General features: G+C 35.8%; 1 protein-coding gene across 11 annotated transcripts in view; it reads left to right on the forward strand.

Annotated features, from left to right (window-relative positions):
* Positions 1-24,260, forward strand: part of LOC138314444 (protein cordon-bleu-like) — an 82,968-nt gene extending 58,708 nt beyond the window's left edge. For 9 of the 11 annotated variants that reach the window (XM_069254773.1, XM_069254772.1, XM_069254776.1 and 6 more), the window contains 8 exons: positions 2,728-2,950; positions 8,214-8,371; positions 8,598-9,393; positions 10,760-10,921; positions 11,726-12,025; positions 16,399-16,518; positions 17,983-19,589; positions 20,027-24,260. In XM_069254773.1, coding sequence (XP_069110874.1) covers positions 2,728-2,950; positions 8,214-8,371; positions 8,598-9,393; positions 10,760-10,921; positions 11,726-12,025; positions 16,399-16,518; positions 17,983-19,589; positions 20,027-20,068 — 3,408 coding nt within the window. In that variant the 3' untranslated portion in view covers positions 20,069-24,260. The remainder of the gene's footprint in view (positions 1-2,727; positions 2,951-8,213; positions 8,372-8,597; positions 9,394-10,759; positions 10,922-11,725; positions 12,026-16,398; positions 16,519-17,982; positions 19,590-20,026) is intronic. The other 2 variants (XM_069254779.1, XM_069254780.1) reach the window with 2 other exon arrangements.
* Positions 24,261-24,810: the final 550 nt, after the last annotated feature.

Here is a 24,810-nt window from a genome sequence, read left to right on the forward strand (position 1 = left end):
TGAGGGAGGGGAAGGTTGTGTCCCTCCCTGAATGGTGTCTGTCTTCTCTGTACCCTGAGGGAGGGGAAGGTTGTGTCCCTCCCTGAATGGTGTCAGAGTCTTCTCTGTACTCTGAGGTAGGGGAAGGTTGAGTTCCTCCCTGAATGATGTCAGAGTCTTCTCTGTACTCTGAGGGAGGGGACAGTCGAGTTGCCCTCTGAATCATGTCTTAGTCTTTTCTATTCCCTGAGGGAGGGGGGTGACTGAGGCTTCCCTTATGACTGGGGATGATTTGACATATATGTCATGTTTTTAGTTCATATGTACCATATAGTTACAAGTATGGACCTGAACTTGTTCAGATTTATTTGTCCAAGTTCTGTACCGCTGTCCGAGACTCTGTAGATCAGCTGGGTAGGATATGGTCAGGAGAGTGTATTGTAAGTATCACAAGCAGGTGAGAAGATAAGATGGACTCACCTGTCATCTGATAGAGTTCTAGGGGCACAAGTAATCTTCTTATTGTTAACAAGATTAGATGTTGTGCAATATCTTCTGAATATTTCTAGGTTGGAGTTTCGGTTCTCAATTTAAAAGCCATTTAATATTATATGTTGTTGTTTTTTCCTTCTTAGCTTGTTTCTCCTCTGTAGAGACCTTTGAATTCTTCGTCTGGAATATTTCAACATTCAGCCTCTAGACTAAGATTTATAGCAATGACATCTGTAGCTACAAGGTGTCCATTTCCGGTGCAATCAAATTTTAACACAATAACTATGTTAAAGAACCAAAATTGGTACAACACTAAAATTAATTTGTATATTTATATTTCGGTTGAAATATCAGAATGGAAGTGCTGAAATAGGTTACTCCTTAAATGTAAGCCTACAACATACTATATATAAGCATCGTGTGTGTGTGTGAAAGGTCTATCTGAGAACCACTTGATATTTAACATGCTCATATTGTCCATTCATAAACTGAGCTGGTCTAGTTTCTTCTTTTCTACTGTATAAAGCCTCTTTGTATGCCAGTTTAAAACACTCGAGAGCCTTTATGTATTACCCCAGTCCAACGACATGCTGACCTATAAAGATTTCCAATACCGTGAACAAATGTTGACAAAACCATCATATACCTACTCTATATCTACAGAGAGCCATTGAAAGTGTTTTAGAGTTTTTACACGCAATCATTCTTTCTTTCCAAGCAGAAAAATACAAAACACGTAATATGAATATACAAAGGGACCAAAATTGCATGCTTGGCTTTTGTTGGTTGTAAATGATATATGTACTTCAAAATATGTTTTTGCTTTTATCTGTGTATAACTGAAGTGAAAATGATGTATACGGTATGTATATAGATATATAAAGACTATTTGATGTGTAGGCTTTATGGAATTTAATATTTGTTTTTCCGTTACAAATTATTTAAGATTTGGTAGAATGAGATATAGTCTGGAGAAAAGATGCATTAGGTATAGATTCCAGAGCCCGTGGGTGAAGGTTATATAGCTGATACATATAGAGAAGAAGGAGAAATAAGGGTATAGGGGCGGGTGATTGCTTGGGAGGAGATGTCCTATCAGAAACACAGGAGGATTTGAGAGGGGTAGGATTATAGGTATAGATTCCAGAGCATTTGAGGTGAAGGTTATATAGCTGATACATATAGAGAAGAAGGAGAAATAAGGGTATAGGGGCGGGTGATTGCTTGGGAGGAGATGTCCTATCAGAAACACAGGAGGATTTGAGAGGGGTAGGATTATAGGTATAGATTCCAGAGCATTTGAGGAAATAGGTATAGATTAAGAGCCTGAGAGGTGAAGGTTGTATAGCTGATACTACAGAGGATAAAGGTATGGGTGTGACCTTGGCGTGGGAGGAGATGTCCTATCATGATCAGAAAAACACTTAAAGGTTTTGGAGGGGGAGGGGGGTGTTTACGGAAAGGAAGCTGGTGTATAGGGCAATGTCTTATTTCTGTGCGTGGGAGGGAATATCGAACATTTCTTTATTTTGATATCAGCCATTATCTGTTGTGGAGTTAGTGTCTACATGTGTGTTATGTAAAAGTGATAACGATTCTCGTTATCTAATGTGTGATGTGATACAGGCTAATGTTATAGGTACAGTGACCTTCTTAGGTTCTCCAAAAATCCATGTACAGGACCATTTATGGAGTCAATAACTGTCAGTTCGGTCATCATCTGGTTCAAAGTCACCTGCAGTAGCCACTAGCTACTACAGAAGATCCAGTCTCATGTAAAACAACCATTTTGCATGTCCTCTACCCAGTTTGTATTTGTGTCCTCAGTGTTTTATAGTTTGTTATGTTTCATTCGTTTGATTAATGCAGCTGTATCACTTCTTACTTTTTTAATCCTGATAAAAATTATCAAACACAAATTCAGCATCATTCCTTTTGCATATTACATATTCTGTGTATTGTGTAAGATGAGACATTTCCAAACATTATACTGTTGATATACGGTATTCAACCCAATAGGCACCCAGAGCATTCAGAAAATTGAAAATGAAAAGATGCTTAATAAGACGAAATTATTGCAAACCTATAGTTTTGATAATTTTGGTCTTATGCCTGGGCAATTGAAATTGAGGCCTCAAAAGTGGGAGGGGCGCTTATAGGGACATTGGCACTATTGGATCGAATACGGTAACCTACATTTACCATAAAATAGATAAGTGTATAATTCAACATTTTTCTTTTTCCTTTTTTCTTCAGATGACATACCGGTTTACGGTGAACCTGCCCCAAAGCCAGAAAAAGGTGCTACGTATAAGTCAAACGACACCGTTAGACACTGTCCACCGTCAGATATGTGCCGAGAAACGACTAGACCCTGTACGCTACATATTTCAGCTCCCTGGGGAGCCACAAGGCATGGTGGACATGTCACGGACAGTCGGGGAGCTAGGGAGCAATGAGATCAATCTCATCGCCAGAAGTAAGTAAAGAGACTCTTCTCTCTAACTAATTAATGGAACTGATAGATAGTAATATCTCAACAAAAATTTGCTTTCACAAACATCCTAGCTACCTTTATATCTGTTATGTTTTAATTTTGGGGGTTGCTGTGGCCAAGTGGATGAAGATGTGCTGATAAATAACCACAAGCCCTCAGTCCTCTGGGATATGACGTCAAATTCCATGTGGGGTAGTTGCCAGGTACTGACTGATAGTCGGTGGTTTTTCTCCGGGTACTTGGGCTTTTCCCCACCAACAAACCTAACTGGCACATCCTAAAATATCCCTGGCTTTTATAGGACATTTGACCAATAAAACAATAAAATATTATGTTTCAAACGACGAAAACATATATCCTTAGAGATCAGCTAGCTGGTACAGTTAAAAAATGTCCACCATCTCTCCCATCCTCTCCTTATCCAAAGAAGATTCAAACCCTATAGGAAACAAAGAAATAGTATTGGCATGAAGAGAGTTAATTCCATCCCTGGCCGGCCTTATTTAGTAAAAGGACTGACACACTGAGCCCAGACATGCCTAACAGTAACAAGTCTTGTTGATTATGTAATATCCTTACGGCTCCCTGTACAGGTGTATTAATTCATTACCTGACGATTAAGTGTCCTGGACATGTTTACCTGTATACCGTTACGTAACATCTATCATGTCCAGCGTTCAGAACTGTGTTTACCTGTGTCAGGTACCTGTGTAATGGTGAACAGAATTTGGTCGGGTGCCTGCAGGACTTAAATAGCACTGACCTCCTACAGGTAAACGAGTATTATACCTATATATACCTATATAGCTACACCTGGCTGATTTGTCACACCTGACTGCAGGTATATGATTTTGATACCTGTTCTTATCTCTCGACTGACACCTCTCACTCGAAGGTTGATAGGTGTGGTCAGGGACATCTCGGGGAACACTTACACCCGTCCACTAAAATCAACAGTGACATATATTTACAAACAAATTCTTATTGGAAGCTACATGTGTACTGAAATGGATTAGATAGGAAAACCAGATATCTACATGCATGGAATATTTGATGGATTGAGGTAATTTTTGAGGTATGTTTTGATCAAACCTTTGTGATTCCGTTAGAGAATGGCACATCTTATCATTTAGAAATTAGTTGTGTGATATCTTTGAATTAAGCTTAATTTAATTAAAATATAGATCTATAATTTGAAATATTTTTAATGTATACACAAATATATATTTTTTTGCAGGCAGATTAGTAGTAACTCAGCTAAGGTTATAAAATGACGTCTAAACAAGCAGCTTATAACTATTTTAAGAATTTAGGTAAAAATCGTTTTGGTATTTTGTATCCCAATTTTATTGAGTATTCTAAAATTTTCCATATATGACTTGAATATGTCTTTTCAAAAATCACAAGATTAAGGTGCTACATACACCCTGTAAGTAAAGTTTTCAGGTAATTTGCTTATACCAATAAAGAAAAACACTTCTGTCAAACATATTTCTACTGGCATTTAAAAGTATAGATTTTTCTTCATGAATATTTAAATGACTTTTTCTTGAAAGTATATATATATATGTATGTAATGATGTCATATGGACCGTCTGCCCACATGCACAATCAGCACCCCATGTTGTGTAGTAACGCTATTGTGGTGTCACAGGTATCAATGAGGTCATAATGACATGTGATTGACTTGAAAGGCAGACGTACGTGTCTGAGGTAACCTAAATTTCACCTGTTTCATAAAGAAATTGAATGTTTTGTCTTCATTCGTAAACTAATACTTTACTATTCAATTTCTCTAAAAACTCAAATTACAGAAAATAGTATCATGTCACAATCAAGTGCTCTTCAGTAATCCACATTTAGGAGCTGCGGTGGCCGAGAGGTTAAGGTGTCTCAACTAATTACCACAAACCCTCCACCTCTGGGTCCCATATGGCGCAGTTGCCAGGTACTGACCGCTGGTCGGTGGTTTTTCTCCAGGTACTCCGGCTTTTCTCCACCAAAAAACCTGGGACATTCTACATGACCCTGACTGTTAATAGAACGTTAATCTACTAAAACCCACTCTGTAATCCATGACCTTTATCTCTATACTGTATTTGAAGGTTTGTTTTGTATGATAATTTATTCATACGCACAACTTTGATGAATTTGGTGTGTCCATCGGTCACTTTGATGGCATGTCCATATGGTCATCAGCCTGTCCAGGATCCTTTGACCACTCTGCTGTAGTCTATATATAACCAGCTGGTCCATCTTAATGTAAATAATTGATATTCTGAAAGACATGAGGTCAAAGGTATATGTACATATATTAAAAGATACAAGTAGAATGGAGCTGTATTATCATTGTGTTTTACTTAAGACACATTTGACTTCTAAATTTGAATCAGTGGAGAATTATGGTTTTTGGATAATATGAGCATATCTACAGATGTTAGAGGTGGATGGCCAGTCTATATAAGTCTCAATTAGTGCAAAATAATCTGCTCTATATACAATGATACACAATAAATGATGAAATAAAGCCTTTTGAATAAATATTGTCTTTGAAATCTCTTAAATAATGAAATACATAAGTGTTAAAGAGGACAAGTTATTCAAGAGTTCAAAGGATATATGTTGTATATACCTTATACATTTATAATGAAATCAGCTTTTTGACAAGGATATGTCGATGGCCGTTGATAATGTAGTAGATTGCCTGCAGCTTGTGTGTGGGAGCTCAGCGACCTGTTAACAATTTGTACCCATGATGCCTTATCTGACAGATATGGCTGATGTCCCTAGGGTGGACAAATCATAATGGAATTATACTCCGTCATAAAGCTTTTATCAGACTGAGTGGTGACAGAGTTGATACCTTCATTAGCACCTGTTTGTGAAGTATTTGTCTTTGTCTCTCAAACCTCATTGGTCAGCTGGTCACTGTGTCCAGATCTTTACTTTGGATTTGACCCTGGTCCATAAATAGAGCTTGACCTTGATTGCCATGACAAGAACGACCTTGACCTTACGTTTTGTACAGTAATATGCCAGGTACATTGTAATGATGTTTTAAAATGTCTACGTGATGGCCATTATAAAGTGAAAATTATAACTTACCTGAAATGCTGAAGTTACAAAAAAACCTCAACAAATGTTTCTATATATACACATTCTCATTAAACATGAGAAACATGTTTTGAACAGATAACTCAATGAAAATATTTCTTCTTTTTCTGATAAATTGTTTTTATGTTAGGCTATGAATAGAAATGTGACATTTATATGAAAATTAGGAGTTGTACAGTCATTTAAGGTATCATATCTGTTACATTACATGATATACAACCTGATCCTAAATCATTTCAGTTTACATATGGAAATCCCCAGGGGGCTAATCCTTTAAGCCTTATTTTAGTGGTACTGATATCGCTGCATTAGTAAAACATGTCACTTTGCAAGTCACACAGAACATATTGTTATTGTCAAACAATCAGCTATTATCATCAGATTTCAGCACTGTCAATATTACATTGAGAGGTGGGAGGGGGGGCTTAATGGTGAGCAGGGGATTTAATTGATCACTGTAGTTATGCTAATACAATAGGCTAAAGCTTAGTTACCCTAGATATTATAGTAAATACATTAATTGATATCATTTTTGAATGATCCCGATCTACGAAAATAAAATTTCTTAAGTAATGTTAATTTGATAGCAATAGTTATGTAGACTGTAGATTTATTTTAAATGCAAAGGAGTAAAGATGATACAAAATTGAAGTTGGACATATTTGTATTTATAATTACTAATCCTAATCCTATTGTCTAAGAAAGAAAACGCTATAGATGCATGACCAGGAACAAAGTTTAATTATACCTGGTCACAAAACTGGCTCAGAAAAATAACAGTTTAATATGAGAAGTTTTATATGTTATCCTGATTACTATATATAATATTTATATATCTGATAGCTTGGACAGGTCGTGTCTGGAAAATGACTGTAGACGGTGAAATAAGTAGATCAGTAGATATTTCAATAACGACACATTTGTAAAGTCTAAACTGCTGGAGTGCAATGTGCTTCCTACAAAATCTGTTTGTACTCGGTGTAAATCTTCTGGAACTCGGGATCGCTAGAGCTCGTTAATGTAATCTGGTGTTTTGTTGTGAACAGATACGAGTAAAGCAGGTTGATTGCTGTAGTATTTTGTTTGATGTTTAGGATGATGAGCCGACCAAAGGCTTCCGCCAATGTTATTCTCTTTACCTGGTCAAATTACCATCTACAAACATGTGTACGTCCAGATTGAAGTGTTCGGAGCAATTTGATGTTGTTTAGAGAATTTTTCCTTTTTTATTGCATAAATTTAATCATAAACTCTCTTGGAGTTTAAAGAAGAATGTTTCAGAGGTCTATGGCTGAAGAAGAAATTCTTCAGTATTGTATTCGTTTGAGATCATTAGTGGTAGGGTGTTCCTTAGTGGTCTGCTGCACAGATGTTGGGGATAGCGGAAATCATACAACAACAAAGAAATCTGAAGGCAGAGCAGTACCTTCATAGGTACATTAGATAGATCATTAACAGTATCCAATCTAACCAGAAACAGACTTTTGATGAGAAATGTTGTTATAATTTCTAGTCATTTGTGTTGGTTTTTGTTTTTGTCTTAAACATATTGAACTTGTAAGCCATCAAGTTTTCAGGGATTTTTTTTATATCATATTCTCGTCTTCATTATCACTGATTTGTTAGGGAGTAGGTCATATGTTTCACATGTTATACTGTGAAAATAGAATTATCTGACCTAAATTGTGTGGACTCACCAGCTCTGTACAAACACCAGATAACTGTCACCCATAGATTCTCTTGTTCTTAGCAACTACCTCAGACATACAGCTCCTAGCCTCCTATAGTTCTAGTTATAATGTCTAATACCCCATGCTCTCTCCAAGCCCCTGTGTCACCCAGACATAACTTCACACGGTTTCCAAGCACCTGTGTCACTCAAACATAACTTAACACAGTGTCCAAGGCTTGTGTCAGCCAAACATAACTTCACAGCCAAACATAACTTCACACGTCTATAACAATAGCAGTACACAAAATTTTACTCTGATATCTCATTCATCAAATTATTCAAATCTGTGTCATTAGAGGATCTTTTGTGCTTTTTATCTATCCTAGTAATTAAGGTATCAACATAGCTAAAGGTTGTCTCCCTTTGATTTTGAACTTAATTCAAACCTCTTTTTTCCAGTGACGATGGACACTGCCAAGTCGATGCCAGACTTGTCCATCGGGAGAAGTCAGTCTGTACGAGTTGATCCATCCACAGCTTACATGCCAATGGCCGGTGAAGGCAAGAAAAAGAAGGGCTTCTTCTCATTCCTCAAAAAAGACAAAAAATTCAATGTGGTGTGTGTTCTATTTAATCATAAATTAATGATACTTTTTTCCAGAGATAGGTTTCACATAGATTGGTAAATCGATTTTAGTCCCAAAGAAGGAAGATATTCGGTCTTCACTCAGTTGGTGTACTACATCACATTCTCGAAAATGTTTATGTAAAAGTTTCTTGTTGGTTATAACTTGACATAAACAAAAAACGGTACATTATATCTGGAATTGTTCTCTTTTGCAGCAATCTGTGCAGATGGATGTAGATCGGGGGCCGCCCCCATCTCAAATTTCGGGGGGCAGCCCTCCTCTACGCAGAAAGTCGGACCAACAGATAGCTCGACCACGCACAATGTATACCTCCTCCTCCGTCATCAATGAAGTTGAAGCTCGGCCAAAATCTATAATGGTTTCTCAAATAGAAACTCTACCAGAACCAAAGACAAAAAATCAGACAGTGAAAGAAAATGTGATCCCACCCCCACGAACAAAAAAACGGAAGGCTCCTGCCCCACCCCCACCTGCTCAGTCGCAGCCTCCACCTAAAACCGTTCAGGTGGAAATCAGTGTGGAGAGACAAAATACTGAAAAGGAGGCTGTGACGCGGTTACCTAGTGTTAATGAAAACGTAGCAACAACATCTGTGTCAGCAACGTCCGATAAAAATCGCACAGAACAATTAGCACAAAAATTACATTCACGGAACAGTTCAGATTCCAGTGGTTATCATGAATTAACATTAAGTGGGGCAGAGTCTCCTGACGCGGGACGCATAGATGAAAATTTACAAATTATTATAGATACAGCTTCAATAGATAGTGGGGAACAAATGAATGGAGATAGTGGCATTCGGGATATATCACCACCGCGGCGGAAACAGCATCCAGCTCAGGCCATGGACATAGGAGCCAGTCAGACACTGCCTTTACAAAAAGAAAATAAAAAAGCACCACCTCGGACTAGGTCCCTGGAACGGGATGAACCAAAGAAAAAAGGTCAAGGGAAGAAACGGAAAGCTGCCCCTCCCCCACCTCAAACAGGTAGGTATAATAGCAAAATACAAAGTGTATTATTTGTGGTGTTGCCAGAGTTGCTTACAAAAGTTACTTCCCTTGCTATGAGGAGTTAGATTCCTTGCTTACTAGTCACCAGAGTTTGTTCCCCTGTCCAGTTTTGCACTGCTAATAATGCCTTGACCGTCATACTGCTTGGTATTCAGAATTTTTAGCCCCATTTATTTAACATACAATATTAAAAATGTATGTATTTAATTTACAAAGTCTGCTAATCACATAATTGCAGAATATTTACTTGAAACCTTTTTTAAGTCTGATAAAATCACTAGTTGTTACAGTCTCAATATAAAGGTATATATGAAGTAATAATCCGAATTTCATCACTGTCTAATAAGTTTTTATTCATGTCAGAATAAATTATTTTATGTGCTATTATTAAATCCATTTACTTAGCTATTACTTAGATAATTAGTTATTTAATTCTTTAAGTCAAAATTAGATGCCAAATCTTTGAAAAAATTTAGTACTATTTTTTGAACAAGGAATTCATTAATGATGGTTTGTAATTCTCTTGGTTGTGTTTTTTTTTTTCCGTTTCTGTGATATTTTTTTCCCCACCGATTTATTTCACTTTTCTTTTTATCAATATGATATCAATATGATGGTTTTTTTTGGACCTACAGGACATAAATATACCTGATAGACTCGTTAAACTTCCTATGTACTTTTACCTTAACAAGCTTTAACAGTCAGCCAGCAGCCACAGTCTGTAAAGTAAAGTGTGTATACAAAGTATAACGTTTATGGGAAAAAGTGTGTACCTATAGGAGCTTCAGACTAATGTCAACATTTTATGACGTGAAAGGTTAAGAGTATTTTTGCCAATAATGGAAGTTAATAATAACATACAAAGTCATATTTACACAAAATACAAAGTGTCAAATTTTTAAAGTTTGGTTATTTTCTTTTTATTCCATTTTAAGTATCGACTGGATAATGATTTTCAAAAGTACAAGAAAATATTGATCTAATTTGGCCACTGATTACTAACTCAGCTGTTAATATGTCAAAAGGCTTGAACAGGTGTTCAGGAAAATCTGCACTCCAGATAGTCATTTTTGAAATTGCCGAAATTCTGAAATTGTGGTTATTTTTCCATTGAATTAATATCATTTAGCTTTGTATGCTTGAAGTAGCTACCATGGGCTGACCATAGGTCAGTCAGTGGTCAGTTTTTGTAGTACTACCTCCTAAACCACACACATCTTTGAATGACAGTTAACTGTATATAAAACAATTAAACCCAAACCCAATGCCATGTGTATGCTTGGTTTGGTAAATTTGCCAGCAGGTTTTGACTGCACATTTTCTTTTGCTTCCATCCTAACAGCTGCCATTGCTTCCTCCGGTCACTCCCAACCCCAGCCAGCACATCCTTCAGAGGTGGCCATCACAGTCACCTCTGACCTTTCCCCTCCCAGTCCTTCTGAGTCAATGACCTCCGGGTCACCGCAGGGAACACCCCGCACCAATGGCCACGAACTCACCACAGGTAAATATTGAACAAAATATAAGATTCATCAAATTTCAGGTGAAATTGTTATAAAGGGGTATGTTGAACACAATATCATAGGTTTACAAAATCTCTGTCTTCATGGTAACAAGTGGTTACATAAAATCTCTCACTAAGTGTTAATTTGGCAGGATAGGACATCATTTATGACAACTTATGTTTTCTCGTTATTAATTAAAGCATTCAATAATTAATAATAAATTAATTGAAAGTAAGAATAATATCTCTTCATTTCCACTGTTGTGTTAAGTAGATTCTGTCAATAAATATGGTCCGCTCATCCTTAACAAACCAGAATTGGATACTTCGGACCACCTGTGTGTGATTGATCAGTATTGATGTTTCTGTCTCTAAGCCTGCTCTAGCGACATTCCTGGCCGAGATGCAGCCAGATCCCATGTCTTTTATACACATATTTGATGTGATTATCTTTAATATTCTTACATATATACCTTCACGATAAACAGCTTGCAGAGATTTGTTGACCAATGTAGTTGTTGATTCTACCTATAGCTGTAGAGAAAGCTAGGCGCTCTTTGCCAGATTTATTACATGTGGTTTTTTTTCTATTTCTAGTACAAATAAAGTGTAAACTCATCTGTCACTGCACAAAGACATATTGGACTCTGTTTCTAAAGAAGGAACAGTTAATTCAAAGTTATAGGAATGAATTATTTTACGATAGAAAAGAACACAAGATTACAAATGTTTATACCATGGCTCTATCTTATCTTATCGCAAAAACTGGTCTTATGATTTTATTTCTTTTTTGTTATATTGCAGAAGACGAAGATGCACTGGCTGTTGCGGAAGTGATGGCAGAATTTGACCGTGGCCTTGAAAGTCCGAGAATGATGATGGTAGAAAATGATTCAATTAAAACAGAGGACATCGAATTAGAGCAACCAATCAAAAACCAGCGACCATGTTCTTTTGTAGCCCCTCCTCCTCCCATGGAACCCCCTCCAGCGGACTCTGAAAGGGTCGACTATAACATGCTGTCCCGTGTTGATATGGTGGATGTCGGGGTTGAGACAAGTGACGATAGTGGTTCTGAGGGCCCGGAGAGCTCGCCAGTTAGTAGTAAGTGTCACATGGCGATAGTGGTTCTGAGGGCTCAGAGAGCTCGCCAGTTAGTAGTAAGTGTCACATGACTATGATGGTTCTGAGGGCCAGAGAACTCACCAGTTAATACGAAGTGTCACATGACGATAGTGCTTCTGAAGGCTCAGAGAGCTCGCCAGTTAGTAGTTAGTGTCACATGTTGATAGCGGTTCTGAGGGCTCAGAGAGCTTGCCAATTAGTAGTAAGTGTCGCATGACGATAGTGGTTCTGAGGGCTCAGAGAGCTCGCCAGTTAGTAGTAATTGAAGTGTCGCATGACGATAGTGGTTCTGAGGGCCCAGAGAGCTCGTCAGTTAGTAGCAAGTGTCATATGACGATAGTTGTTCTGAGGGCCCACAGAGAACTCATAACTTTCAGTCAAATTTTTGTTTTAGTGAACAAATGAAAGAAATGTTTACAATTTATATCCAGTAGTTTAAAACTACAATGATAGATCTTCAAAATGTTTTTTCTCGTTTGTATCAAAAATCATAAATGTTTCAAAACTTTTATTTCAGTTTATCTGAAGTCATTTCAAAACATAACAAACCTTCTCTGAAACTTATTCAAAAATGTAAGAAATGTAAGAAATAAAAGTTTGAAGATTTTTCACATATCAGATTTTATTATCTGAGAATACATTGACCTTTTTCAGTAGATGTTACCATAAAATATATATTACACACTGATAGTGCATTTCAGAAAGATTTTGCTTAAAATTCTTGTTCCGTAAACGTGGATTTTTAAAGCATTCACGCTTCATAGTTTAGTTTAAACTGCACAGTTTTGTATTCACAAACACCTCATCGCTTGAACAGATAGATCTGGATACAATGACTTGCTCCATACGTCTGCCTGTCACGTTGATCACTCGGGCGTGAACCACATGCTCTGTGATAGATCTGCTTTCGTTTTGTTTGGATTGACAGCACAGAACTTCTCACTTAATCATGATCATTCTGACTTTTAGTTTTCGGTGTGACTTTATAACAAATGTAAACACTTGTGTGATGTGTGAAATCAAGGCTACTACACTGGGATGTGAAAATCATTGGACCATGTAGACTTGCACCCAATGAACCATTACATGCTGCATAATCAACATGTCTGCTTGTTTGATCGATCCCTGTGTCGCTATTTTTTGTCACCTATTTTTTTATACTTATTCATATATTGCAAGATAGCTTAAATTCTCTCTCATATTTCATTCAAATAAAATAAATCTATTTTTTCAAACATCTAAATGCCATTTTTCCTGAATAATCTAATTGAAAAAGGATTTCAAAACACAAAACATAACATGTTCAACGTTTATGTTGACAACATTTTTCAAATAATCTCTATCTTGACATTCAAAATTCTTTAAATAAGTAAGGATGGGTAATTTTGAAATGCTTTCATTGAACCAACCCTCATTTCCCTTAGAATTCTTGCTCTCCTTGAGAATATCTGACTTACTTGAATGCCTCCCACCCGCATGAAAAAAAAATCCGACTTGATCTCTTCTTTAACAGAATGTAACGTATGTGTGCCCCTACTGAAAAGTCCCTAAATCTGACTTTGACCCTTCAGCATTGTAGAATGTGACTTGCCCCTTGTGAAAGCCCCCCCCCCCCCCAAAAAAAGTGACTTACCCCTTGTGAAAGGTCCCCCCTCCCCCCTAAATCTGACTTGAACCCTTCAGCTTTGCAGAATATGACTTGCCCCTTCTGAAAGGCCCCCTAACATAACATGTCTCTTTACTTGATTTCCATTGTCTTGCTTTTGTACTAATCACAATAACAATTGCACTGCATGTGGACATCTACCCAAAGCAATACCACCTTAGATTTCACTCTGCATCATTAGAATTTACCAAAAGTACTTTTATTTATTAAGAGTTGTCTGCTCTTGTTGTAAAGTATCAATTGCTCAGATCTTCAAAGTCGTATCATCATTTTGGGAGAAAACTGTCAAGGCAGCCATCTTATAATGGCTTATCTGATAGACGAAGTTTTAAAAAAATGTTGTGTACAGATCTAGTAAAATTAATGTAACTGAAAAACTTTTGCATAACAAAATATATAAAAATCTTAAAAGAACACATAAAATATTAAGATTTGATAATGATGCAGAGAACACTTGTTTAGAATTAATTTAATTGCAATTAATGCCATTAATCACATCATACAATACTATCTATACATTTCAATCTACTAACATTAATCAATTTTCTAAAATAAAGCTTGCATTCATTATCATAACATAATTAGGTGATGTTTTTTTTAAACCATTTTTATGTGATTTTTAAAAACACTTAAGAAATTGTTTTAATTTTAGTAGAATATAAGTTTTTTTTCTTTATCTAAAAAACGTCAACACATAATTGATATAGAAATTATTTCTTTCTAAACACAATAGATAGATAAAATATATGGTTGCTGGTTAAAAGTTCTTTTATTTCATTAGAATAACTATCATTAAACTTTTTTTTCAAGTCAGTCAAACTGATTAAGAAGACAACATTTAATCTCATTCTATTTTCTTATATACTGTGTATTTAACTGCATGTGATGTTGGTATGTATGCATGTAAAATATTTATAAGAGTATTGTTCAGGGAGAAAACTGAAGACTGTAGGAGTAATCTCCCTTTACACTGCTGAGGACATTTATGATAAGCCATGTGACTGAATGGTAGTGTACAGCTCCAAGTAATGAAACAAACAATTAAGCCTCATTTATTATCGCCAAAATTGAAAAATTAAAAAAAAAATTAAAAGGTGCTTAACAAGAGGAAATTATTGGAAACCTATACAGTTTTGTGTAGTTCTGTTCTTTATTTATGCCCTGGTAATTGGAATTGAGGCCTCAATAGGGAGAGGGGCGCTTATAGGGACATAGGTGCATATGGGGTCAAATTTAATACAGTATAAATCATTGCTGTAAAAACCTGTCATTAAAGGTATTTTGCATCATGTAAATTTCAACCCCAAGAAAACTTTAATGGATGGTTGATGAATATAAGAAGCAGATTCAACTGATACAAAATTACTATGATGCTTATGACTGAGCGGCCACAGCCCTTAAGAATATCAGTCGTTTAAGATCCTTTAAAAATTGTGTGATGCTTTTACACTTTCATCTGGTCACTGGCGAGATCTCCCCGCACTGGCAGCATGAATCTGTTACGTCAGTCTTAATGCATTCAGCATTCACTTTCTACTTCATTACAATCAATTGACTAAAGTATATTTTCGTTTAAATTTTGAATTTGCGAAAGAAACAAAAAAGAAAAGAAAAAAATGAACAAAAAAATAACACTAACTGTTTTGTGTAGTTCAATTATGAAAGTGAATTATGTATTAAGTTGAGAGTGCTAAGCCATCCAATGTAGCCATACAACTACCTCAAACCCCTCTCACATGTTTGTAGACTGTGCCATTGGGATATGCCATTGTGGAGAGGGGTGTGACAGGTTGCTGGCTACTAGGATTGCCCAATGGATCATTTTAAGACTTTGCTGAGGTTTACATAATCATTTGATAACTAAAAGAAGATCGAAATTTAATTTAAAGGGAAAAAATGCAATCGCAAAGCTTTGTGTAAACCTTGGCACTGTGATCCATAACATGAACTGTTATATAAATGTATGTATATATATGCATAATCAAAATATATGAACCCAATATACTATATTTTATGCATGTTCAATCTTATCCATAACACAGGATTAAATTCAAAGTGATTTTTGTTGACAAAAAGTGACATTACTTATTCAAAATATTAAAAATTAAAAGAAACAAAAAAAAAGAGCTTTGATATTTTTAAATAATAGTGAAACGAAAATAGAAATGTTTTGGATTAACAATATTCTGCTGGCAGTCTTAAGTATTGAAAACAAGGCTTTAGCTATAAAAGGCAATCTTGTTTTATGAATTCTGTTCTGTATTGGAGCTTTTTAAATTTGTGATTCTTCGAAAATCTACATATTTTAGGAATTATATACATTTAGAATATTTTAAGAAAGCAGACCGAGTTTGAGATTAAAAATTTAATCATAATAATTGATTCTTATGATGTCTTATGACATAATCCAGTACTTTCATTACTTAATTAATCTAAACTCCTTCATCCCTAAAATTTCATGATGAGCTCTTCCAGTTTTTGAAACGGAAGAGTTCATATGCAAGTGTAGGGGTGAAGGAGCCTTGTTAGTAGTGATCACTGACAGTAGAATATATGTCAATTTTTTTTATTTTTTTTTTCCAAATCCTGTGTTGCGGATTATATATATATATATTATGTATTTCCCATAACCCCCTTGTTTATGCCATGCTTGTGACCACGCTTACCTCCCCTTGTCTGTCTGCAGTCCACAGTCGACCAGACAGTCGTAACAGCTTAAGCTCTGTTAATACTATTGAGGACATAAATATGGCGTTTGAGCTCACCATCGCAGCGGCAGAAGAAGCCATGTTGGATGATGACAAAGGTATAAAAAGGAAGCTGTATAGTGCATATACAACACTGGAAAATCAATATTCATTAGATAAAGGTTTCCTGGACAGAATTTAAATCTTACCAGATATTCCCTATTCAGGGTCCCAGGGAAAGAGGGGGAAGTGTTATTTGAGTTCAGTTTCAGTTATATTTCTGAAACAGGAAAAAGCCAGTTTGCTTATGTAAGAAAAACCATTATAACATAATAAAAACATTATAGTTTAGCTTCTATTAGCTGATTAAAGGCCCACTACCTTTCCGGAGCAAAATATAAAGGTTTCTTAAAAAACATTTTATTTATTTTAATCAAAACGTTCAGAAGGTGATGATGAATGTAGTATTAACGGTAAGTTAATAATTCTGAAGACTACAAAATTACCGATCTTGTTTTACATTCCCATTTTAAAAATTAAAAGCCGTTTCGGTAAGATAGTGGGCCTTTAAATACTTTGATCTAAACAGTTTTTATCTTGGAAATGAGCTTTCTCCTGTTTTTATACAATTACAATAATGGAAATGTTTGGGGAAAAATAAAATAAAGCCTGTAGAAATGATCAAAAGGTAACACACCCTTAGTCTCCATGTCAGTAAGGTAACATACACCTTAAGTCATCCATGTCACAGTAAGGTAACATACACCCTTAAGTCTCCATGTCCCACAGTAAGGTAACATACACCCTTAAGTCTCCATGTCCAGTCACAGAGGTAACATACTACCTTAAGTCAGTGTAACATACACCCTTAAGTCTCAATGTCACAGTAAGGTAAAATACACCCTTAAGTCTCCATGTCACAGTAAGGTAACATACACCCTTAAGTCTCCATGTCACAGTAAGGTAACATACACCCTTAAGTCTCCATGTCACAGTAAGGTAAAATACACCCTTAAGTCTCCATGTCACAGTAAGGTAACATACACCCTTAAGTCTCCATGTCACAGTAAGGTAACATACACCCTTAAGTCTTGACAAACATTAAACTGATATACATCCTTAATCTGTATTGACATAGTAAGATAACATTCAACATTGTTTACCTGTAGTATCCAATTTCAAATAAAAAGAAAATTAAAAAAAAAACTTAACATAATTCTTCCAAAAATATACAAACAGTCACTGTATACATACATCCTTAAACACACATGGTCAAATCCAAAGCATATATCTGAACAAATTAGACATCACAGAGTTAGGAAGAGCTACATACCTCTGTCACAAAATAACTACATTTCAATCCTGAACACATATCTTAAACTGATTTCACTAGAAAGGGAATTAAATTTCTTTTTCTAGCAAATAAATTGCTACTGCAATATTTGACACAGGCATCATCAATAAAATATTCTTCAAGCTTTCAACTTTAAGGATGAGAAAATAAGTCACTCGATTATTGATGGGAAACATTGCTTGATTAGGCAAAGCTCATGTCTCTAAAATTAAAATTTTGTCTATTTCAGATGGTAAGAAATACAAGGAAGAAGTGTCCAAATTTGTGAAGGATATGAATGAAATGAGCCAAGAGGAAGTCACAAACTCTGCAGAGGAAACTATCACTAAAGAGGCGATTGTTATAGAGGAAAGTGTTCCTTCTTCTACAGACAAACTTTCAGATGAATCGGATGGTTTCTCCAAGGAAGAGAAAAGACGGAGCAAGTCAGAGGATTACGAGGTTTCGGAAATCACTTATGATGTCACCGTTGATAGTGTTCCTCCCGAATTTGAGACCAAGGAACCTGTGAACGAAATGGTCGATGATAAGGGCGAGGAGGAGGAGGTTACGGAATCAATCGAAGTAATTTCGCCTTTTGAGTATATGAGGTCTTCAAGCCCTCATTCACAAGAGGATGGAGAACAAAAAGATGTTATAGTGTTCAACATGGAGGATATGAAAAGTTTGGAATCTCCAAGGACTAGTGAGGTTATTGAGGAACCTCCTCCACCACCTACAAAGGTTGAGGAACCTCCAAAAAAGACTAAGGAGGTGGAGGTCATACGGCCACCAACTCCTCCCAAAGACAGTCAGCCAGAGGCTCTTGTGTTCACATTAGATGACTTGCAAAATGTCAATTTTTCTGGTGCTAGAAGAAGACAAATGAATTATGTTCCACAACAGTCAGAGGAAAGGGTGAAACCTGCCTCTGTGTTGGTGAGTAAAGAAGTGATAAAGGTAGACGAGGATGAGGAGGAAGTGGTGGTTCGTCGGGTTTATACTGAGGACAATGATGGGTTTAGTAACCCAGTGATAGATATTCAGAACCTGGAGTTAGAGGATCGAGGTGAAATCAGTGTCAAAGACAGGTGCACCGAATTGTCATTCTCACCCAGTGCTGAGGGGGAACAAGAGCACGTCCTTGAGGAAAAATCTATATCAATGATCAACCTCCCAGCTAAGCGGCAGGCAACACAAGATGAGGAAATCATCACACCATCCAAGGATCAGAAATCCTCTTCAGCTCGTGCTTTATTTAAAGAAACATCAGAGGAGCGACCCCAGCATAAAGTGAGTGTGAATGATTCTGGTCTAGATCTGGACATGAATGGATCTGAGGTTACGGAGGAGGAGGCAGCGGCGGATGCTCAGCAGCTTGAGACTCAGCTGACTCAGTGGCAGCAGCAGCTGCAGCAGAATCAGGTGTTGCTATCATCCACAGAGAACCTGGCTGCTGATGATAATGCTGCCCAGCTCCAAGCTCAGCTCCAGGCTCAACTTAAGGCTCAGCAGGAGATGATGCTCCAGATGCAACAGAGTATGCAACTCCTTGCAATGCAGCAACAGAAGCGGGATTCACCTGTTCCAGTAGTGAAGGTAGAGCCAGAACCTCAAAAGCAGGTGGTGGCTCCAACTTTCATCCCTGTGGCTCCTCCAGCCCCACCACCTGCACCTTCCTTGCCACAAAATGGCAGTGTCAAGACCGGGTCAAAGGTCACTAATGACACAAAGACGGTGTCCTCGGTAAAACCCAAGGGCAAGGGACGCAGGATTATAGAACCACCTAAACTAGACCCCAGGGAGGAACTCATGATAGCTATCCGTAATTCAAATGGCATGCAGTCACTAAAACAGGCAAGTACATCATCTACAGGGGCATACCTTGTCAAAGACCCTTCTGTTATAGTTATTAATACAAGTAATGTATGAAGTTATTATTCCTTCCAAGACGTAAACATTTTATTAGAAATTTACAAGTAGAAATAATTACACGTTTGTGCTTATAAAGATTGGCATGTTTGTTTTCAAGGAGATTGCAGGCTAATGGGACTAATTCACGTACCACATGAGACCCGACAACGTTTGTGCGGGACTAGTATTTACAGTAGTGATGGAACGTAATTATTTGTAATCTTCTCAATGAAATGATGTTAACATGTGAATTATTCCCATTAGGTTGAATGTTTCTTTCTTTTACTGAGAGTTATAACATAGATGATGACAATACTGTTTCAATACTTTTGAATGATCTTTATAAACATTTTATTCTTAAACTTGTCTCTTTATCACAGGTTCCGGTCAAGAAGACAAAGTGGCATAAAGCACTACATTGAATAAAAAGCTCCATGTTACCATAGCTGCCATTGGTCACATCTTCATTTAAGGAACATGGCTCTATCTTACAGTGGTTTTGATTGGTTATCTGAGGATATATGGCCATTCTGTGGTTAACTGAGAATATATGGTCGTTCTGCCCTCTGATACTGGGATATTAGCCCACATAGCTTCATACATGTGTTATGTGAAGTTTTGGACACCATCTGTCATGGAACAAAGTGGGATATGACCTGGACAATCTAAATATGGATGTCACATGATATGTCACATGGTGTTGGAGACTGTTGTCATGTGATCTGGGTGTCACATGACTATACAACCTCTAGCTATCAAATGATTGCTGGATGTAATGGTGAGATATGGATCAATAAACATTATACCATATCTATTAAAATTACATATATTAAATAAGAAGGACACCAAAAAAAATGCAAAATAACTTTCGTTTGAGTTTCGTAAAAGTTGACCTGAACTATTCATAGTTTTCCTGTCTAGTCCCAACAAAGGTTTGATTTAGACATATGAATAAGAAAGCTTTTAGAACTTCAGTGGCATTTTATAGTGTTCATAACAACACAGTTGCAGGCTGTGGTGTTTAGGCCTGCAGGGATCATTTTCATTGTCTTCAATAAATACTGCAGTCAGATGTGGTGGTACATGTGTTATAATAATAATCTGTACCAAATACTGAATGATTAAGATGATTGAACAGTTTTATCACTTTGTCAATGTTTCAGTATGAATGTTGCCAAGCAAGATGCAATATTGTATGTAAATGTACTTTAAAATAATTGATTTTTCAATTGTAACTTAATAAATTGTCTAAGTTTTGTCATACAATTGTATAACGATTCAGGACAAAGATGGCAATGTTAAATTCTATAATTATATACTCACAACAAATGCATGTTTAAGCCTACATTGTTCTTTAAATCAACATTTCAATAGGTAGTCCAAATTTCATTTTTAAGAATGTAAATTATTGAGACTTTTTACTGAAATGTAAATATGAAAAAATAAACTTTTTCAAAATTTTGGCCAATATTTTGTGGACGTTTAGCTTTTTGTGTTGAAAAGTGCCAAATACACAATATGTTTGTACATTATCGTTGGCTAAATGTTGGATATGAAATGCATGCAAGGGAGGTAACTCTTAGCCTTCAAGTTTCACATTCTCTTCAGTAGATGCAAAAGTTAAATCATTGAATTTTGATAATTGATCATTTAGTTGGTCTGTTGGAATCCTTACTTGAATCAATGAATTATTTTTATCAATATTTATACAGAAATTTATATTGTAAAAAGAGAGAAAGGGACTACTTCTTGCATCTAATTCCATTGCATGTAAAATAACACAGATTCATTTTTTGTTTATTTTTTTTTCTGTAGATAATGTATACATTCCCCATAGAGGTCAATGGATCTGCCCATTATGAATGGTGGCTGTTCCATTTTGAGTTTTGGGGGGATGTGAATATGATATGATATTACAGAGCCAGTATTTTGTGATGTAGCTAGCGAGAAACTAATTTCCTAGATATTATATTCATAGCTTTTGTATATGGTAAAGTGCTATTTTTATAAGAGTCATTTGTATAAAGTAAATCAGTCTTTACTTCAAATTCTGCAGAAGTTGTCCTTGATAAGAAACTTTGAATTTGACCGGAATACATTGAAGTAAAATTTGAAATATTGAATAATTTACTAAATTGCAACTGCATTCAAGCATTTATAGTTGTAAAATCCAAGATCTTGGAAATGTTTTTAATGCTTTAAAAAAAATTATCCAAGACATCAATCAAACAGGTCGTTCCAGAAACAGTTGACAGCGAATCATAATTTGTTTGATATAATCATAATTTCATACATATCATGTTATCATAGTTACATAGCAAGTGCAATGTTTATATATAGTTTATATATTGTTTTGTACATACAGTGTTTATTCCCCTCGTTGTAATGTAAGTTACAAGTTATTTTATTTTGTACATATACACATGCATATACTAAATATATATAAATACTGTCAGTGTCTTCCCTTCAATAGAAAACAATATCAAGATTATATTAAAGAATCGTTCATCTGCATATGATGTGTTAATTTGCCAATTAAAATATATATTTACACAATTAATTGTCTTTTTTATTCGCTTTCTAACTTCACTTCCCTGTATTTCTTCTCAGGCTGTTAGTTTATCACAAGAATTATACATGGTGAGAGAATGGAGTAGAAATCTATCTCTTATTGAGGAGAAGCTGTCTGGCTAGGTCACATATGGGTTTAATACTACCAGACCTTTATCAAATTGTACTTTTGGGTATTTTCTCACAATAGTTTTTTTTTTTTAAATACCTCATTTACGAAGAAAATTATATTGAAGAAAAAAAATGTGCTCTTATACAATTTGAAGGCAGAAAAGGAATTTTTAACCCACAATCACAGGTGACATTTTTTATCACTATTTCTCAGAAAAATGAATCCTCATTTTAACTGTAGGCCCCTGTGTGGCCCCTAGTGTCGATTCATGTTGATTTCCCTTTTGTCGGTTAGCATGCCCTTCTCATTCCTCCTCCATCTAGAAACACTTTATTTTTTACTTCTCTAAAACTACTCTTTGATTTTTGCAGAAAGTTTTCATGGCTAAATGTCGATCAAAATGCAAATCATGCATTCCCAATCTCCCAGGACTTAGGTTAGAGTGTCAAACGGGGAAAACATGACTAAAATTTCAAAATTAAACTCTCAGAAGTGAAGCAGACAAACATGACTAAAATTTCAAAATTAAACTCTCAGTAGTGATGGAATCACTCCTACTATTTAATAGATGGAAGGGTGTTGAGGTCCAAATAAAAATGTCATAGCCCTGAAGTCTAGGGTTTTCCCATGGAAGGGGGTCAAGTTTACTACTAGTTTAAATTGTTTGAGTCACAAGATATTAGAATTACCAGTATGAGATGGCAGTTGAACATTGAGGACCATCAAACTATGGTTAACCCAGGGGTGAAGAGGGCTAGGTAAAAATGGATTTTATATTTCAAAGATTAAATAGTCTTCATTAAGCATAAAGGGTTTTAAATTTATAAGTCTTCTGCAAAAACTGAACTTTACAACCATGAAGTCTTAGGACTTGATTCATCTTTCTGCACATTGGCTTATATCTCATAATGAGACCAAAAAACAGTGTGTTATCAGAACTCTTATTCAATTGAAAAATGAAAGAAAAATGTAGAAAAGTGTTACAGGTCTAACGATGGAAGGCACCAAGATCCCTCTATATTTGTCACCAAACATAACTATAATTTACAATAAATTTTTAACAGGGAAATAAAATCAAGGTTCACCTCAATGACCCCTGAAGAAACATTTGGACTCTTCTGAAACTATAGCTGGAATATTTCATTATGAAATTTTAGGGGTAAATAAGTTGAAAAGTATAGGCAATCATCAAAATGATTTTATTCACAACTTCGATGCAATTAGCTTTAGAATATAATATATATTGTACAATTTTGAAATATATTGACAAACATCAGTTAGGCCTTCCTTGTATATATACAGTACAAAGGCAGTGTCTATAAGTCATTCATATCAAATTGTATCATCCATGTGTACATATGAATAGTGTCAGACATTCCAAATGTATCTCAAATTTTGCATGTTCTGCGAAGTTCATTGAAGACAAATATATTTATAAATACTGTATAGAAGAGTGTATTACATTAAGTACAAGATCAGGTTTCTAGGACAAGAATGTTGGTCATTTTCTAATCATATAATGGCTAGTCATATCAAGGGCATTGGCTTTTTATTAACAATTTTGCATTTTTTCTTAATTTTGTCTGAGCTTGAATATTTTTTTGCTAAATCTATGCAAGTCTGGAACATATAATATTAAGTGTAACATATTCGTTATTTCTTTGATGTTATGAATATAAAATATTTAATACCATTTCACAAACAATTGCAAAACCGAATTATGCATAACAGATTGCTACTATCTTTCACTCCGTCAGTACTGATGGAAGGGAAGTAACTCGTATAGAATATATCAGACTGTCGTTTTGACTGCAGCGTCCCCTAAAGCCCCGATCTTGTGCCTGGTGTATCAGACTTACATATATTTATATACTATCAATTCACGGTTATTATTAAAATATGACGGCAGTGTTTGCCCTCAGACAAACCAGCATTCGCTCTTGTTATCTTTTGAAACAGTACTGTATAGAAATGACGGAAATTCTTCGAATCCGCATGAAGGAAAAACAATGAAAGGTGTTGAGCGTGTTAGAAATTATTGGTCTCTATTCCTGGGTAATAGGCCTAGCAATGCTACCCCTCTGGAAGATTCCAGACACCCTTGGAGGAATTACATTATAGTAAGTGTTCTACAACCTCTATAGAAAATAAAATCAGACACATTAACATATTCCACAGTATTGCTTACGATTGCGTGCGATTCAAACATGCATGGACGATTAAAAAATGCTTACATATACTCTAGTAGGCATTGATTTCATTTGTTATTGAACAGAATATACGTCAGTTACCATATAGTGAAGGGGAAATTAAAGCCTAATGTCCACCTCAAGTGACGATATGAATATCGAATCTCGCACTAATTCGTGATCAGCTAATTTCAGAGCGATGGTTTGACGATGTCCATCTAAAGAGGGTGTTATGCTATGCTATATTATTCAGTCACAAACTCCAGTTGTACTTCTGTACTGTCATACAAAA

Source organism: Argopecten irradians, chromosome 2 (assembly GCF_041381155.1).
Source record: "Argopecten irradians isolate NY chromosome 2, Ai_NY, whole genome shotgun sequence".
Lineage (NCBI taxonomy): Eukaryota > Metazoa > Mollusca > Bivalvia > Pectinida > Pectinidae > Argopecten > Argopecten irradians.